General features: G+C 40.1%; 1 protein-coding gene and 1 long non-coding RNA gene across 17 annotated transcripts in view; one reads left to right on the top strand and one right to left on the bottom strand.

The window, feature by feature from the left end:
- The window catches only part of LOC310765698, a 63,111-nt gene extending 51,410 nt beyond the window's left edge, over positions 1-11,701 (bottom strand). Inside the window, exons 1-2 of one of the 2 annotated variants that reach the window (XR_014549746.1) lie at positions 11,316-11,701; positions 6,451-6,630 (exon numbers count right to left, since the gene is read on the bottom strand). This is a non-coding gene — a long non-coding RNA (uncharacterized lncRNA). The remainder of the gene's footprint in view (positions 1-6,450; positions 6,631-11,315) is intronic. The other variant, XR_014549747.1, reaches the window with a different exon arrangement.
- Positions 1-17,623, top strand: part of LRRC7 (leucine rich repeat containing 7) — a 194,600-nt gene that overhangs the window by 66,501 nt on the left and 110,476 nt on the right. For all 15 annotated transcript variants that reach the window (XR_014549706.1, XM_083620903.1, XM_083620895.1 and 12 more), the window contains 4 exons: positions 1,972-2,089; positions 8,450-8,528; positions 12,282-12,371; positions 15,172-15,228. Coding sequence is in view for 14 of the 15 variants with exons in the window: in XM_083620903.1 (XP_083477029.1) it covers positions 1,972-2,089; positions 8,450-8,528; positions 12,282-12,371; positions 15,172-15,228 (344 nt within the window). In the remaining variant the exon portion in view is untranslated. The remainder of the gene's footprint in view (positions 1-1,971; positions 2,090-8,449; positions 8,529-12,281; positions 12,372-15,171; positions 15,229-17,623) is intronic.

The raw sequence follows: 17,623 nt of genomic DNA, 5'->3' as shown, positions 1-17,623 counted from the left end.
TAATAATGAACCTGAGAACATTACATTACATTTTTTCCTGTAAGATATGAATGCACCATCTTAGCTTCACAATGAAAGGTACTTGAGGGCTATAATATAACTTTGGCAGTGCTGTAATATAGCTTGTTTATCTGTAGATAGTAGACAGATTAGACCCTCTCCTCACTTGATCCAGGACAGCAACTGTGGCAAAATTGCCAGGATGTTACAATGCAGGTTAAAAGGCATTCCCTGCCCCCAGGATTCATGCTACAATAATGTTGCCTTTTTCTTAATTCATCTAGCTGAGATTTGCATTGATATCAATAAAAATAACTTTTCAAGCTCATCGCCTCTCCGTTTTGAACACTTATGCTAAGAGCATGTAGTTTGAAAACTTGCAACTTTTAGTTACCTTAGCTGTACCCATAAAAATGTACATGAACTTAATTCTATGCTTCTCATTCTGTGGAACCACTACACTGATTATAAAATATGTTTTCTTATGCCAGTGAGGTCATTTACATAGTCCATACACCAAATCTCAACAAGCTATAACATAGTTTGTCCATTGAGCTATTTCTTTTTATTAAAGCAGAGAGCATAATCTTAAATTCTAGATCCAAATGCTTCTTCTATTGTAGGCTCCTCAACCTTGGCCCTCCAGATGTTTTGAGACTACAATTCCCATCATACCTGAGCACTGGTCCTGCTAGCTAGGGATCATGGGAGTTGTAGTCCAAGGTTGAGGAAGCCTGTTCTATAGTCTATGAGCCCTTGGGAACTTTTTTTTGTGCAGCTAGGATTCTGAAAAACTACAAAATAGATGGGTGACCTAAAGCTCAGCAGTTAGCAGCATATGAATTCCTGTGTAAAAGAAATAAGTACATATTGCATGTTGGTTATGCCCATTAGAGTCTTAATGTTCAATGCCATCATAATTTCTTAGAGTTAAATAAGATTTCCTGAGAAAATGTATATCTTAAAAGGCTCTTCAAAGTAATTTGATTCCTTTGTGAGTGCATTTCTCACTCTGCCTCATTGTTGCCATTACTTGCCATTTCTTTCAAAGTGAAAAGCAGATGACAGAATTATTCCAAAAGGAACTCTTTTCTTAGCGTAAATTGGCTTGCATTAAGCTACTTCATTCACCAGCCCAAATTAATGGTTTCTGTATAGTAGCTCTCAGACTTTCTGGAGCAATATTTTTATTTTGTCCTTTGCTAATAGATGATCGGGCCCATCATAAAATATGAGGTAGCTATGCTAATTCACACTGAATGCTTTTTAAAAGTGAGTTTTGTTAGTCCATAGTTTGTTCACCAGCATTTTAGCACTAGTATTAATTACACATTGTTTGCATTTTAACATTGTGGACTATGGTCACATTGAATTATAGTTCTGCTCCCTTTTTAGTTTTATAAACATATCAGAAAAAGTGAAGAGATGGTTTCAAAATCTTACAAGGAGAACAGATTTATTGTCACCTAAGTTTCATAGTATACCAGCACAATATCTTATTCTTAGGTCTCTAAGATCATTCACTCCTCTAATCATTTGTGTGCCAGTTTTTCTGTAATTGGTAGGCCTGTTGTTTCTAATCACTCCCATTAGAAGTCTGTATCTCTAATCTGCAACTGAACGTACGAAGCTGTCTTATACTGAGCTGCGTATAGCTCAGTTCTACACTACTTTGCAGCAATTCTCCAAGGTTTCAGACAGCAAGCCCATCTGGAAATGCTAGGGATTGAACATGGGACTTCTGTGTACAAAACAGGTGTTCTGTCACTGAGTTTCCCTGGGAGCTGAAGGATTCACTCTTGGGAGGGACATGTAAAGGGAGCATGTTCTGCTGCTCTTTAGAGATCAACCTCATGTACACTGGGTCTTACTGGCCATGAGCAAATGTGCTTTATTTTATTGCCTCTAAATGTTAACACTAGACCAAAATTTAAAGCAAGGATCATAACCAATTTTCTCTCGTTTTTGCAGCAATTATTCAACTGTCAAGCTCTGCGTAAACTGAGTATCCCAGACAATGACCTTTCAAGCCTGCCAACCAGCATTGCCAGTTTAGTGAATCTCAAAGAACTTGACATCAGTAAAAATGGTAAGGAAAAATGTCTGTCCATTCCTTTTCATTTATCATAGAATCACAAACTTAAACCAATGGAAAGGTTGAAGTAAGAGTTACCTTTACCATGCTTATTTATAAAGTAATTTATCAGTTACCTTTTGCCCCCAGCCCACTCAAGGCAGCTTTTGGAGCATACAAACATAATAATAAAAGACTTAAAATAGCAGCAGCACTAACAGCAATTTAAAAAAAATAATGGAGCAGTAATAACAAGTAAAGCAACAATGTAAAAAAAAATCAGATAATGAAAAGCTGTTCATCTTAAAATACCTCTCTATCAACCAAGGCCTTGTTTAGAAGAAGGCTACCTGATATGAATGAGTTTCTATAATCCACTTAAAAATTTAAAGCACGGGGGCCAAATTGGGCAGTTGCATAATGTGGGAGTCACCATTTTAGATTAACTGAAGCTTGCTGAGTCATGTGAACCAGGACCATGTACATGGAGAGCAGTGTGTGTATCAATAGTAGGATGGATTGATAATGAACATCTATGTCTATTTCTAATTATAAAGTAAAATCAGCACATGGGGAAATGCCACATTTTTATCATTTGTTAAACCAGGGTTTGAGATGGAAAGAATGCTAAAAATATTAATTTCTTTTCAGACCCTTTTTCTCATGTATTGTTTTTGACAGCATTAAAAGAATTCTCAGTTACCCTGAAGAACAGTTTATTCCTAATATTATTATTAGAATTTCTTACGCACCTTTCACCATTAGGTCCGGGTTACAGCAGTATAAAAATACAGCATTAAAATCAGCAGTGATTGGAAGTACAGTATATGCCTCTTGGTTTAAACCAGCTAGAGTTTGTGCCTGAGCTGGAAACTTTGGTTAGCTTAAATAATTCTCCTCAATGCTGTCCGACAAAAATTTTGCATTACAGTGAGACAAATAATGAGTGGTAATCAAGGTTTGTTCTTGAGTTTGTCTGGACAAGACATTTAGGATAGCACACAAAGTAAAGCTATGACTTAGTTCGTAGCACCCAGCAGCAGGAAAATTAGGGGAGTAACACAAGCCATGATCATGTTCTTGAAACATCCATGCTCATGTGTTTTGCATTATGTGTGAAAGGTCAAAACAAACAAACAAAAAACAGGTAAAGGACCCCTGGACAGTTAAGTGCAGTCAAAGGTGACTGTGGGGTTGCAACGCTCATGTCGCTTTCAGGCCGAGGGAGCCGGCGTTTGTCCACAACAGCTCTCCGGGTCATGTGGCCAGCATGACTAAACTGCTTCTGGTGCAACGGAACACCGAGACAGAAGCCAGAGCACATGGAAACGCTGTTTACCTTCCTGTTGCAGCCGTACCTATTTGTCTACTTGCACTGGCATGCTTTCGAACTGCAAGCTTGGCAGCAGCTGGGACAGAGCAACAGGAGCTCACCCCATCGTGCAGATACGAACCGCCAACCTTCTGATCAGCAAGACCAAGAGGCTCAGTGGTTTAGACCACGGTGCCACCCGCTCCCTCCAGAGAAACAAGCACTCTGACCTTTATACCAACCAGAAGGAGAGGGAATATTTCCTCCAGTCTTGTTAAAGTGTTTTTTTGGGGGGGGGGGAGGGAGAGAGATGAGAACATCTGTAAGCATTAGCCAGTTTATTAAATGTCCTTGCCTATATATCCTTGCTGATACTGTATATCCAGTATTTAAGATGCCAGGAAACAATGTTTCGTTCTGTACAAACTGTTAATTACAGAATTCTATATCTTTTCTAGAATTATAAAACATAGCTACCATAATGCTTCATATGCTTACTTTAGATCATGACTGTACTTTTTTTCCACCTCACAATAGGTGTAATTTGGAAACATGTGAGGAACTTCTAGGTGTTTCCATGCTCAGTGCCTTCCTGCAGAATCTGACTAGTTCTGCAATGGCCATCAGGCACGATTGGTATCCAAGAGGAAGGAAGAACTGTGTGCTGTGTAGACTTTAGCTTAATATAGTCTTCAAAATAGGACTTGACTAAAGCTAAGCAATTTCTAAGTGCCCAGGGGAGTTTCATGAGCAGAACAAAACCTCAAAGGGATATATTCTGACACCAAAGCACATAATTGATTCTCTTTAATTTTTGCTGCTACCTATTTGGGCACTCTGCTTGTCTAATGGTGTCAGAATAGAAGTGTTACATAATGCACAGGATGTATCATTACAATGAACATTATGTTATGTTCAGTGCACCTTTAGGGCTGCAGCTATTTTTATTTTTGTAAAATCGTCTCTCTTCTGCAACGATCAATGCTTGCTTTATTTTAGAGCCAGTTTAATGTAAACTTTCTCAGCTTATTTCACTTGCCAGTGTATCATCACTGCATTGGGCTTACTTGTGCCTCTAGAGGACAATGGCACCAGTAGCTTTTACAGGAAATAGACTGGCCCCTCTTCATTTTTTTTGCTCCATGTTTGCTTAATCCTTTTTTTCATCTGTCAATACAGAGATGACTCCATGCATGCCCAAACCTCCCAGCCCACGGTTTTATATCCGTTCACCTTGACAGAACCAGTTGATGATGAATGGAGTAAAGGGTCTGTAATTAAAGAACCTCAACCAGACAAGATGTTTCAAGATGCTCACTACATGCCACTGTTACGCTGTGTCCTAGCCACTCTAGGCTTGTTTTCAAAATCAGCAGAAAACAGACACTGTGCAGACCCTTCCTGCCACTGTAGACCCTCAGCCAACTTGTCCCCACTCCAGTGGTTATCAAAAAAGTCACTAAATTGAAGTGGAATGCTCCCATGCAATTCAGGAAGTCAGCACACCTTTGCTAATAAGCATTACACACTGGATACAGATTTCATGGACCTCTTAAAGACCCTATCAAAGGTCAAATCAGAACTTGTTACCAAAGGATGGAGATGCTTAGTTAAATGATACCTCTGACAGGTGACTGGATTTTGCCCTTAGGCCTATTCATGATGCAATAGCACTGTCTATCCATGCATCTTCTGCAGCATCTATGTTTGCTAAACCATCTCAAGTAATGGGTGAAGGATCTTCTCACTACTCCATAACAGGATCCTGCATGCATCCGCAACACCTTACTGAAGATATCTAGGACGGCAGCGGAAGCCACCATGAATGCTCCATGGCAGGAAGTGTTGTAGCACACAAAGCGTTGTGGCTTCAACAGTGGGAAGCAGGTGCTGCTTTCAAAGTCAACCTCTCCACAGCATCTTTCCTTGAACCAGTGCTCCCCGCCCAAGAACCCCGGAAACTGCCCTCAACCTTGGTTCATCCCATCATCCCTCTCTGCTTCACCCTCCAGTTGCTAGATTGTGAGAGACTGTGTCTAGCTGTTACACATGTATCATGAACCCACATGCATGTCTAAACACTCACATGTATTCATACACACAACAATGAAAGTTTTGAGATATTTTGCTAGACTTACAAGGTCTAGCAAAATTATGAATATGTGCTTGCCCACTCTCACTTTGTCCATCTTTCAAATCAAGAGTTTGGAAGAACTCTTAATTTCCTAGTGAGAAAATGACTAAAATTGGCTATCCTGTTTGCTTCCCCCTCTGTGTTTTGCTTTAACAAAAGGTGAAAGAAAAACTGTAATCATAGTAAGTGATTAACTGAACCAGACTATCTCTTTGTCTGCCTCCTGTACCACCATTAGCTTGAAAGCATCCATTCAGAATGTTAAGTAGATTTTAATGGTAGCTAGTTTTACATGTACGGTCTTTACAGGGTATGATATATTTTCAGGACACTTGAGATCAGGGTGGTACCAGGGTCAAGCAAGGTTCATGATGGAGAACCTCATGTCATATTTTAGTTATTTCAATTGTATGGTTATGACATGCTAAACCGTAGAAATAAGCTCAAATTCACACACCTGTTCACACAACATCTCATCAAGATGGCAGCAATAGAACCGCCAAAGAATACGCATTAGACATTTACTTGATCATGTTTGTAGTTCCCCCAAAAGACCACAAAGTCTGGAGAGCAGTTCTCAGTCTGAAATATTTCTATTGCTGGGTGATCTACAAAAAATTCTGACCGGAATCCTTAGCCTCCTTCATCTCAACGACTTCATGACATCCAAAGTACCAGGAATGTCTTCTATTCTTCATTGGCCCATACCATTACCAATTCAGAGCCCTCCCATTCAGATTGGCCTCATCTCCAGGAGTCTCCACAAAGGTAATGGTTGCACTGGTATCTCACCTCTGCCTCCAGGGCTTCTACATCTACTCATATTTAGACAACCTCCACCTTCTTCTACAGATTTTTATAAAAACATATTTTATAAAAGATAATAGTGAAGGTTAGTCCATGAGGACAAGTGGGCAGTGCCCCACTAACCTTACTCAGCCCACCTCTGCCTTCTTATGTCCATTCAGTCCAGGGGTTGATATTGGCGGTCAGCTTTCTCCTCTTGCCTCTTGGTGTTGCCCATTATAGAACTTACTTCTGAGCCAGCCATTCCCTTCAGCACTCAGGATCAACTCAAGGAATCATGAAAATCATGATTGGGACCCACATCTATAACAGGGAAAGAGCTTGCTCAGCATCAGGGCGGCAGCAGCAAAATGAAAAGAAAAAAATTATTCCAAGGTAGATGTTGGTGCTGTGATGGATTGCTGCCGCCTCATGGGCGCCACCATTTTAGCACAGCAGCTGTTTTGAACACAAGCCATAGGAGCGGAGGCAAGAGCGCCATCTGGTTACATCCGGCCAACCTTCAGCCATATTTCTGATAATTGCCAACATGAAGCCAATTTGTCAGCTGTGACTTGTTTGTATCTGCCCATCATTACACCTCTGTGCTGCACTTTTAATATGAACACTACAGGAAGAAATCCAGCATGTGAAGAAGCTCTCATGACAAAGACTTGTAAACAGGGACGTTTAGCAGAGGAGTCTGAGGGGAAAGCCTGGAGTGCTGACTCACAATGTATGTAGGACCAAGAGACATGGACTGTGAGGGAGCTACTGCAGTGACCTGCAACAATTGTGCCATGTTTGTCTTCCTGCCTGATAATGTGCAAAATACACCTGCAGCAAGAGTAATATGGTTGCTTTACCTGAAGAGAAGGTGGGGATAAGGTGGTGCTATATATTCAAGCTGTCCTATGTACCTAAAGGTGTTTGCTAGGAGATTAAAAAAAAAAAAAACATTGCTAGAAAAGTTTGTTCCTTTTCAAAGACAAGGAGTCCTTGAATAAGGACAGTCTCCTAGTCCTTGGGTGATAAATTCAGCTTTGATACTTTGTTTTTCTGTGTCATTGCTTGGTGACTTCCTTTGCATTTTATCCACCTCTCAGATGATTTACTCTATTTCATTTTCAGAATAAACATCCACAGGCTATAACCTTGACATGCGTAATAAAAAAATTAACATAAGTAAGTTCCAGTGATGAGTCATGGGCTAAGAAGAAAGACAATATTAATACAAGTACAAGCAAAGGCAGTAGCACCCGCCAGAGCACTCTTCTTCCTTTACTAACGTCTTAAGAACAGCAGGGATCTTTCTGTTATTGGCACATAATTTGCAGTTGTAGGTAGTTATGTATTAACACCAGCTGATCCTGTAACATTGCAGTGTGCTTTCAATTAGCTCTCTTCTTCATTTTTCAATCATATATTGCTTTTTCAGTCCTCATTCAGCTTCTCATGGCCAAGAAGACCACAGTCTTGCAACCACCCAGTCAAGAGCCGTTTGACTGAAGTTCCTTGGATTATTAGACTTTAGAAAGTTTCTTCATTATTACATCATTAAATAATCTAGCTAAATTCTAGATTAAAGCAATTTATTAATTGCTGGGTAAAATGGATGCTGTTTAGGGTGTGTTATTGGCATCCCTGTATACATCCCTGTATTCCCACAGCAGAGGTTTTGGTACTGACTGTTTGTGGTAGTGTATTTGTTTACCAGCAACAAGATGTTATATATAGGTGAAGGGGAACCCGTGAACACTCAGCCCTCACCCAGAAGAAGCAAGGATGAGGCATGTTTAAAACAAAACAGGAACTTTATTTGCTCATGCTCAAAGGCATTATAGCTTAGTAGTTACTTTTGCAAGGCACAATACTTTATTTCAAACAGACTTCCAATGAAGTATAAAGGATGGCATTTAGAGGGAAATGGTTAGATATGATCCCTCAACAGAAGTTCTTCCACATGCTGATAGAGTTCTTTCAATCCTAGCCATACCCATAATTTTTAAAAAGCTCAGATATAATTACTACAATGTGTGGAATTGTGATCTGCTTAGGACTAAAATGAGAGTTTAGGTACTTTAAAGACCAATCATTTGTTGTATTCCTTCCCTGATAACATACATCTTTGTTCTCTTTTTAGGGATCCAAGATTTCCCAGAAAATATAAAGTGCTGTAAGTGTTTAACAATAATTGAAGCCAGTGTCAATCCTATTTCTAAGTGAGTATCTGTCAATGAAGTTAAATGTTTCCTCTTATATATGTTCAGTGGTTTGCATATTAATGTATGTAATGTAAAGTGAAGGTATAACACATGGATGGAATTGTCATTTGGTTATAATGAAGCTATGTAAGAAATTTTTGACCAAACTGCAGGAGGCAGTGGAAGACAGGAGTGCCTGGCGTGCTCTGGTCCATGGGGTCACGAAGAGTCGGACACAACTAAACGACTAAACAACTAAACAACAAGAAATGTGAGGAGAACCTGAGCTTCCTGGTTAAACAGCTCAGAGTGTACGCCCTGCCTACAAATTGGGAGGAGGGGGGGAGACACGTCATATCCGAGAGTCTCCAGCCTTTGTTTTTTCTCTCTACTTTCGCTTTTGAGGAGAGAGGACGTGTTTTCACCTCACGATGCTGTTCGCTGTGATAGACAATGGATAGTCTGCTGTAAATAAAAACTGCTTCTAGCTGCTAAGATCCTGAGTGGATTTTATTTAAGCACACTGAAGAACGCATTGGAGCTTGCAGCTATCTCTGGCCGCTGTGCTTATCTCTGCGTTTGCTCAGAGCCTTTGGAATGTGGCCTTTGAAGTCCGGAGGCCCAGCAGAACTGCGCAACCGAAGCGGGCTGGACGCCAAGGCTTATCTAGTGTATTTTTGGTTTCTATGGAAGCCGCCCAGAGTGGCTGGGGAAACCCAGCCAGATGGGCGGGGTACAAATAATAATTATTATTATTATTATTATTATTATTATTATTATTATTATTATTATTATCTGAGCAATAAACATTCTTCAAGAAATTGAGTGAAGTGTAAAATAGCCTTACAGCAAATTCTGCAGTGACTGCTAGGAAAAAAGGTGGACACATTTTAAGAATTGTACTGATTTAGTTTTCTATATTGTATTTTTATTTTCAATTAGGATTTATTTCTATAAAAACATACACAAACAAAATTTCAATATTGTAAGTTTTTAGGGTTATTGAAGAGGGTATGAAGGCTGATGCCATGGAGAACCCAATATGAGGAAGACGATAAGCTCCCAGTTTATAAAAACCATTTTCCAGCACTTTTTAGGAACATGGATAAGTTTCTTTTACCAAGTCAGACCATTGATTTATCTTGCTCAAAATTTTGAGAAAGGTAAACTCTGCCTTAGGAATCCACATGGGTGTGAATTGATCCATGTGGTAGCCTATTTGCCAGCCAGTGCTGTCCATGTGGATCATAGTAAGCCAGTGCTGAAAGAGCTGCATTGGCTGCATTTTTTTCATAGATCAATTCACATTGCTGATTGTGATGGCCACCTCCCAGCCACCATGGGTCCCTTTCTGTCTGAGGGCAGGGTGTTCCCTGATAATACAGAGTGTACCCATCTGTTCAGTCCAGTCTCCCACTTTAAATAACAGCTGTCGCCAGACAAGGGATAAATTATTTAGCTTCCAAAATTTCTTGGGATCTCTTAGGATAGCAATGTATTAAAGCTTCTAAGTGCAAGGGTGTTATAATTAAGAGAGAGAGAGTACACCATGGCAAACTAAGGCCCGGGGGCCTGATCTGGCCCAATCGCCTTCTGAATCCGGCCCATGGACGGTCCAGGAATCACTGTGTTTTTACATGAGTAGAATGTGTGCTTTTATTTAAAATGCATCTCTGGGTTATTTGTGGGGCATAGGAATTCGTTCATTTTCCCCAAAAAATATAGTCTGGCCCCCACAAGGTCTGAGGGACAGTGGACTGCCCACCTGCTGAAAAAGTTTGCTGACCTCTGGAGTACACCATGTTTATGAAGCATGTTCTAAAGTTTACCAAAACATAAAAAATGAACTTTTTGGGAGGTGGGGAAGATATGCCATGCAAAAGTTACACAAACCCACTATACTCCCTTCGGAGCAAAATAAAGCTGTTTAAAACACCATCCACTTTCCCAGGACTAAACTGTCTCCGAACTCATCTGATTCGCAGAAGAATCTTAATCTGCTTTGTGTTCCTCTTTCATGGGTCTTGTCACAGGATGCCTGGGGTTGCCAAGGGAGGAGCGTAGGTAACAATAAATGACATGACAATTGGATCAACCACTGTATGGGAAGCAGTACTAACTTGTTCTTTCCAGGGTGGGTGTCAGGAGCCCTGTGAAAGTATCACGGAGTGGGTGGTTAAGTCTGGAGGAGCAATGGGAGGAGCTCAGAGAGTGAGTCACAGTAGGTTATAAGCTGCCCCCTCTGAGCCTCAAAAGGTATCTGATCTCTGGAAGAACCCAGTGTTCTGGGGTTGGAGAATTAGACCATGGGAAATGCCCAGGTGGGATAATAGAGAAGTGTCCCACCCCTCTCTCACTCCTCAGTGGCCTGACAGCCACAGGTGACACAGCTGACTTGTAACTTGCCTTATGTGCCGATGTGAACTACACCTTGAGAACTGACAGAAATGGAGTTGTGAGTTAAAGTTCTTAACTGAAGGGGGAGAGTTTCCCTCAGGCCTAGAGTACCGGTCTTGCACGTACTTCCCATCCAGCATGGAAACTCCTTCAGCATCAGCGGAGGAGCTCATGCAGATTGTAGAGGCACAGCCCATGCTGACAGAGGATAATAAAGAGCAAAGACCACTGTGGAAAGATGGGTCATTATTTGACGGCATGTCCCGTCAAAGTGGTTGTCAAGACACTAGCACCGGAAAACTCCCAATTCTAGCTCTTTTACAAGTCTAGGAGCTGGGACCAAAGAAGAAATGTGGACCTCCCATGGAGTCCCTGAGATGCCACTGCTGCCCAAACCAGCTATCTTACCCGATGTTCTGCATCTCCTGTTGAGGGAAAGGGGTACCCACTTGAGTCGTGATCAACTCAGAGCAGCCAGCGACTTTATGGACTGAGACTTTGTCAAACAGCTCGAGATATAGTTGTGGAAGCTCAACAAGCTGCTCACTAAGGAGACCATTGTCCCAAGGGAGGCGGTGCTGGTGTCAGGTGTTGTCACCCATGCAGTCACTTCACTTCTTTTTGGAATTAATTGCTGGGCCACCAGAAGAACTTGAAATTTCATCTGGCAACCCTGTTGGGTTTTCTCATTGTCTTGGTGTTGACCTGGCTCACTTTGCATGATCCATGCATCTCCCTGGGGCAGATATCACTGGCCTTCTCCTCAGACTACTGTCGGCATTGCCAGGGGATCCCAGCTGTTCTGGCCATGATAGCCCTATCACAAGACTCTGGGGAGACCTTGCCACCTCTCACAGGCAAGAAGTGCTCCGTCATTCAATTACACAAATTCAAAGAAGATGTAACACACAACCCAAATAAGAATTATTATGGTCATTTATGGGTGGGGGTGGGGTGGGGATGGCAGCACATTTCATAGATAGAGCATGGTACTCATTCTGCATAAAATGGTATGTTCTCTTGGTAACAGTAAAAATAATGTTTAATTCCAGAGGTTGTAAAAAGTGTCATTGATATAATTTGCTTGTAATTTCAAAATTAAATCCACTACCAGAAAGCTTACACAGACAAATTAATGGGATGATGTAATATTAAATAGTTAGGTGCATAAATATCAACCTAAAAGAGCAAGATAGTGTATCATTTGCTGCAATAGATGGCAAAATGTTAGATCTAAGAAGCAGCTCAATATATTTTATCTATTCACTGTATAGCAATGAAGGTGTGAGTTAGGGTATGTATCTGCAGGGACTTACTTATATTGTTCCCATAGTAACAACAGTATGAAAGCTAAAGCTTTAACTTGTTTTTTAGGCTCCCAGATGGCTTTACGCAGCTTTTAAACCTGACCCAGCTCTACCTAAATGATGCCTTTCTGGAATTTCTTCCAGCTAACTTTGGAAGGTAAGCACAAATTGTGACACTTCCCTTTTATGAAAAAGCATGTGGATTTTAATTTTTTGATTGAGGGAGTTGGGTGTTTTTAGCCAAGGAGGAGGAGGAGACTAAGAGGAAATATGGTAGCCATCATCAAATATCTGAAGGACTGTCGCATGGAAGATCAAGCAAGCTTGTTTTCTCCTGCTACAAGAGGGTAGGACGTGAACCAAAGGATTCAAGTTACAAGAAAAGAGATTCTGACTAAACATATTACGGAGAACTTTCTGGAGGTTTTTAAACAGAGATTGGATGACCACCTGTCATGGATGATTTAGCTGAGATTCCTACATTATAGGAGATTGGACTAGATGACCCTTGGGGTCACTTCCAGCTCTACAGTTCTATGATTCTTTGATAGTTTACAAACTATCATTCTAGTTTTTACTTTTTGATAGCTATGATAACACTTTCTTTCTGAATTAGAAGTGCAATCATGTCTACTCAGAAGTAAATCCAGTTGTATACCCTATATGATTGAAGACTTAATTGGTGTTTCTTAGGGTAACCTGACTTGGAGAAAGAGATCCTACTACTATTGTAATGAGAGATTGATAGAGATGGAAGAGGGATAATTCTGAGCTGAATGACATCAGAGCTTAAACCCCCACACCAACAGGCTATACAGTAGACTGCTGAGACCCAGTCTTTAATCAACAACACCAGGAGTGGGGCAGTACCGCTACTTAACTGTGCAGTGAGGGGGGCAAGGTGGGGGGACACACACCAGTAGAGCCAGTCAGGTGTTTCCGCCAATGTGCCCATGCTGTCCTGACTTTGGCACCACCCCTTCACCCAGTAAATTACAGTGACGCCATTATTGGGAGGCCATCACCACAGCACCACCCTGACCCACTGACTGCTCCTGCTGCTACAACAGTCAACATAAAGATGGAATAAAATTTGCCAGTAAATGTATTTCAGTGTGGTTTGGACACTGAGGTCTGTTGAAATGTGATGGGGCATTTTTTTCCTGGGGATGAGAAGAAACAGCAGTGTTTCCTGACTTGTAAAATAAATATATGTGAGAACAAGTAGGCAACTTGCTGCCTATTGCTTTTAAACTGTTAACATTCGTTAACAATTGCTTTTGCATGTAACTGCAAACCATGGTTTGACACAATGGGAACAAGCCCTTTGATTGCAGATTTTCCACTTTAACTCATTTCAGGTGAGATACTCAGGTTCCGCTTAAATATTACAGCAAAAGTAACAAACGACAATTTGAAAGTTGCTCACACTTCTGTTTTGCTTTAATGTATGGATCAGCTCTGACTCATAGCATCTAATATAATTTGCTTTCTCAATGTACTTTCTACATTTTTTATCTACCAGTGGAGTTATTTGAGGGTGTGTTTCTAGCTTTTAGACACCTTAGTTACCTAAACTAATGTAGTAGCATTCTTTTAGCATACCACCTGGATCTTGCAATAATAAAAGTTAGACTAATGTGGAGTGGGATTTTGACATTGCCACATTATTATTTTTGTTGTTTCCTGTTCTATTTCAGGGGAGGCGTTAACCCATAAAGCCATAGAGACTTCTAAAGTGTATTGGCTTGTTCGTCAGGGGAAAAATAATAACGTGGTGCGAATTTGCTTGAATTGTTCAAGTTATATGAATGTTAAAATAATATGAGCAAACGAAAGCTCTTCTAGCTCTTCCAGATAATAATGCATTACATAGTTTTAATAGCTTTCCAAATTGTAGTTTAGCTTCTTTAAGCAGATCAGTTTATTTTGCTTTAGATACATAGTGAGAGCCTTAGGCTGTCAGTGGTTATGTGAGAATCAACTGTGTGTGATTCACACAGGAAGTATTTGCATATTTCATATGAAATTACATTGTTTGCTCTCTAGAGGATGACAAGTGTATTTATCCTTATCAAAAATTACAAACATTGTGGGAATATGTTTTGCTGGGATCCTTGAAGAGAGCATTAGAATAGTTTCTCTTTTCTTGTGTCCCATAGGAGGCCTCTTCTTATCTTAATTTTCTCTTTTAATAGAATCATAGAATTATAGAGTTGGAAGAGACAATGAGGGTCAGCTAGTCCAACCCTCTACAATTCAGGAATCTCCACTAGATCATACATGACAAATGGCCATTCAAGCTCTGCTTAAAAACCTCTAAGGAAGGAGAGAGTACCACCTCTCATTGGAGTCTGTTCTACTGCCTAACAGCTCTTCCTGTCAGAAAGTTCTTCCTGATGTTTAGTCGGAATCCTTTCTTGTAGATTTCATTATTTTAGCTGACAGAAACAAAATTCATTGATTGATTTTCTACAATTCTCTAAAATATATGATGTCTTGAATCATGTGTAAGATGTTCTTTTTTTTATTCTGTTTGCTATGAAATGAATAAACCTTATAAACCGTCATTTATAGCAACATTTATTTCAACATTCTGCATTTATGCTTGTTAATTGGTTCTCTGTGGTTTGTCAGGATCTTCCAGAAGAGCACAGCCGGCAATCACAGCTGATGTACACTGTCATGAAGTTAGATAAAATTCTAGAACCGCAAATATCTACTGAATATTAAAAGTCAGCATATTTGTCTTAAGTAAATAATCTGCAAAAAATAATTTCAGCTACAGATATATGGCTATGATTCTCATTAGAGGTTGGCCAGGTGAATTGGATAAATTTTATGCAAATATATGGCTAGCATAATTTATGTTAAAACAAATAGCTTATTAGCAATTCTTGTATATGTTTAATGACTTCCTAATTTGAACTTATACTTTTAAATTTTGATACTTTTAGACTTGTTAAATTACGAATATTGGAATTACGAGAGAATCACTTGAAAACTCTACCAAAGTAAGTGCTTATATATTTTAGTTACCTCAAATATTCAAAGAATTGTCCCGTCCCCCCCTTCTGTTATGAATTGTGCTGTTTTGTTGTGGGATTCCCACTGCTGTTTCTATTTTGGAACATTGTACCACGGGGGGATATATTAATGGCTATAAATATAAGCAGAAATGAGTAAAAGGTAGATAAGAATTAAAAAGCATACACATTCTAACAAACTTTAATCAAAATTTGATAAATTATGGGTAAGACCTAACCATTGGTAAACACATCCATTACACATATATGTTTTCCTAGTATTCTAGATATTAGTTTTGTTTGTATGTACCAGCAGCCTTCAACTGGCTGATGAAAACCAATCTTACTTCCCAATCTTGGTAACTGCCCATCTGCTTAGGATGGACTTCCTATCATGCACAGGCAGGATCATGATTAAACCAGCAAGCTTAATAAGTGTTTGTAAACCGACTTCAAACTCTTGTTACTAAATCTGGTTATGATGAAAAACCTTTTTCTTTTCTTTTTTGCATTTATGACAAGTATTCAACTTGTTTGTAATACTTGGCAGCTCTGATTATATTTGCATAATATCTGTATTTCAGAGCCCAGGATATATGAGTCAGAGAGCATATAACATAGATTACATTTGTGTTTGAACCCTTTTTTAAAAAAACAACAACGTTTTTTAAAATTATGCAGCAGAGTCATTTTAATAACTATCAAGCAATTACCAAGACTGAGCACCATTATGAAAGGTAATGCTAGGAGAGGCTTTGTATGTGAATAAGGGGAGTTTTAATCTCTCTGAGAGTATTTTTCTGAGCTCAAATAAGGCTAGTTCAGAAATATCAGTTTGTGCATAAACACATGGGAAGGCTATGTTGAAACACATGCAATCCCTGCCTCCAGTGTCCCCATCCTTTCCAACTGCAGCCTTGTGCCTTTGCATATTGGGTAGAAGGTTTGAAATGTGATCTTTTCCACACGCCTATAATGTTACAGGAGAGGGATGCAGGTGGCGCTGTGGGTTAAACCACTGAGCCTACGACTTGCCAATCAGAAGGTCGGCGGTTTGAATCCCCGCAACGAGGTGAGCTCCCATTGCTCGGTCCCTGCTCCTGCCAAGCTAGCAGTTCAAAAGCACGTCAGAGTGCAAGTAGATAAATAGGTACCACTCCGGCGGGAAGGTAAACAGTGTTTCCGTGCGCTGCTCTGGTTCGCCAGAAGCGGCTTAGTCATGCTGGCCACATGACCCGGAAGCTGTACGCTGGCTCCCTCGGCCAATAAAGCGAGATGAGCACTGCAACCCCAGAGTTGGTCACGACTGGACCTAATGGTCAGGGGTCCCTTTACCTTTATAATGTTACAGCATTAGGAAACCCAGGTTATGCTTCTGATCGTAAGCATATTCAGATGAGAATATGCCTTCAGTCCTTCCTGCTCAAAGCAAGAAGGTTGATGCTGGAACTAATCAGGTCAGTAGGGGATATTGGGTGATGTTATGCACAGCCCTGCACTCTCTGGCCACTTTAGCTCCCCTCACCATATGTTCTTTGAATGGCTGTAATAGGACCGCTGTGCATCCTCCTTGAATCTGTAGGCCAAAACAGTTAAAAACCCTCACTGATCCAATTTTTTTTCACTCACCAAGCAAATGAACAAATGAAGCTGTTCCAATATGGGAGTGTCCATACATCAGAGTAAACCAATGTTAATGGTAAATGGTTTACTTTAAACATGCGTATGGCTCCCATTTTGCACCTCCTGTAATGAGAGCAGGAGCAACAAACCATGATCCTGGCTTAGCAATTAGTCTGAATGAGGACTTCTGATTTGTTTCACACCAAACAAACCATGAAGGTTTGTTCTTGGGTTACTAAATGCGGTTTGTTATGAGTGGAACAAACCATGATCCTCAGTTCAGATGTAACACTAAGCCAGGGATCATAGTTAATTCTCCACACTAGCAGTGGAGTAAATCACAGGAGCCATAGAAACATTCCTAGTAAATCATAAACTATGGATTACCATGACATTTGATCCATTTTTCCTGTTATTATCTACTCTGACTAGTGAAAGATGCTGAGTAAGATCTTTACCCAACCTGCTGTATTGTGCTAAATAAATAAAAATAAAGCAAATTAAATAAAAAGGTTTCTGGGATGGGAAAGTTTAACAGTGAAAACATTCTCTTTGCATTCTGTTACAACAGAAGGCTTTGATATGCACTGCTATAAATAAAAAATGAAACTTTATTTGATTTTGGATGTAAATGTGATTGAGATGAAATAAGGCAATTTGTGTTGTACACATATTCCCCTTTGAAGTTTTCTGTGCAGAAAATAGATTTGGACACTGATGTTGGTGGGTTGTAGATGGCCTATCTGAGGCCTATTGGAGA

This window comes from Podarcis filfolensis, assembly GCF_964270895.1.
Source record: "Podarcis filfolensis genome assembly, chromosome: 6".
Classification (NCBI taxonomy): Eukaryota; Metazoa; Chordata; class Lepidosauria; order Squamata; family Lacertidae; genus Podarcis; species Podarcis filfolensis.
Note: the sequence above shows the minus strand (reverse complement) of the source record. Positions and strands in the feature narration are given on the sequence as shown.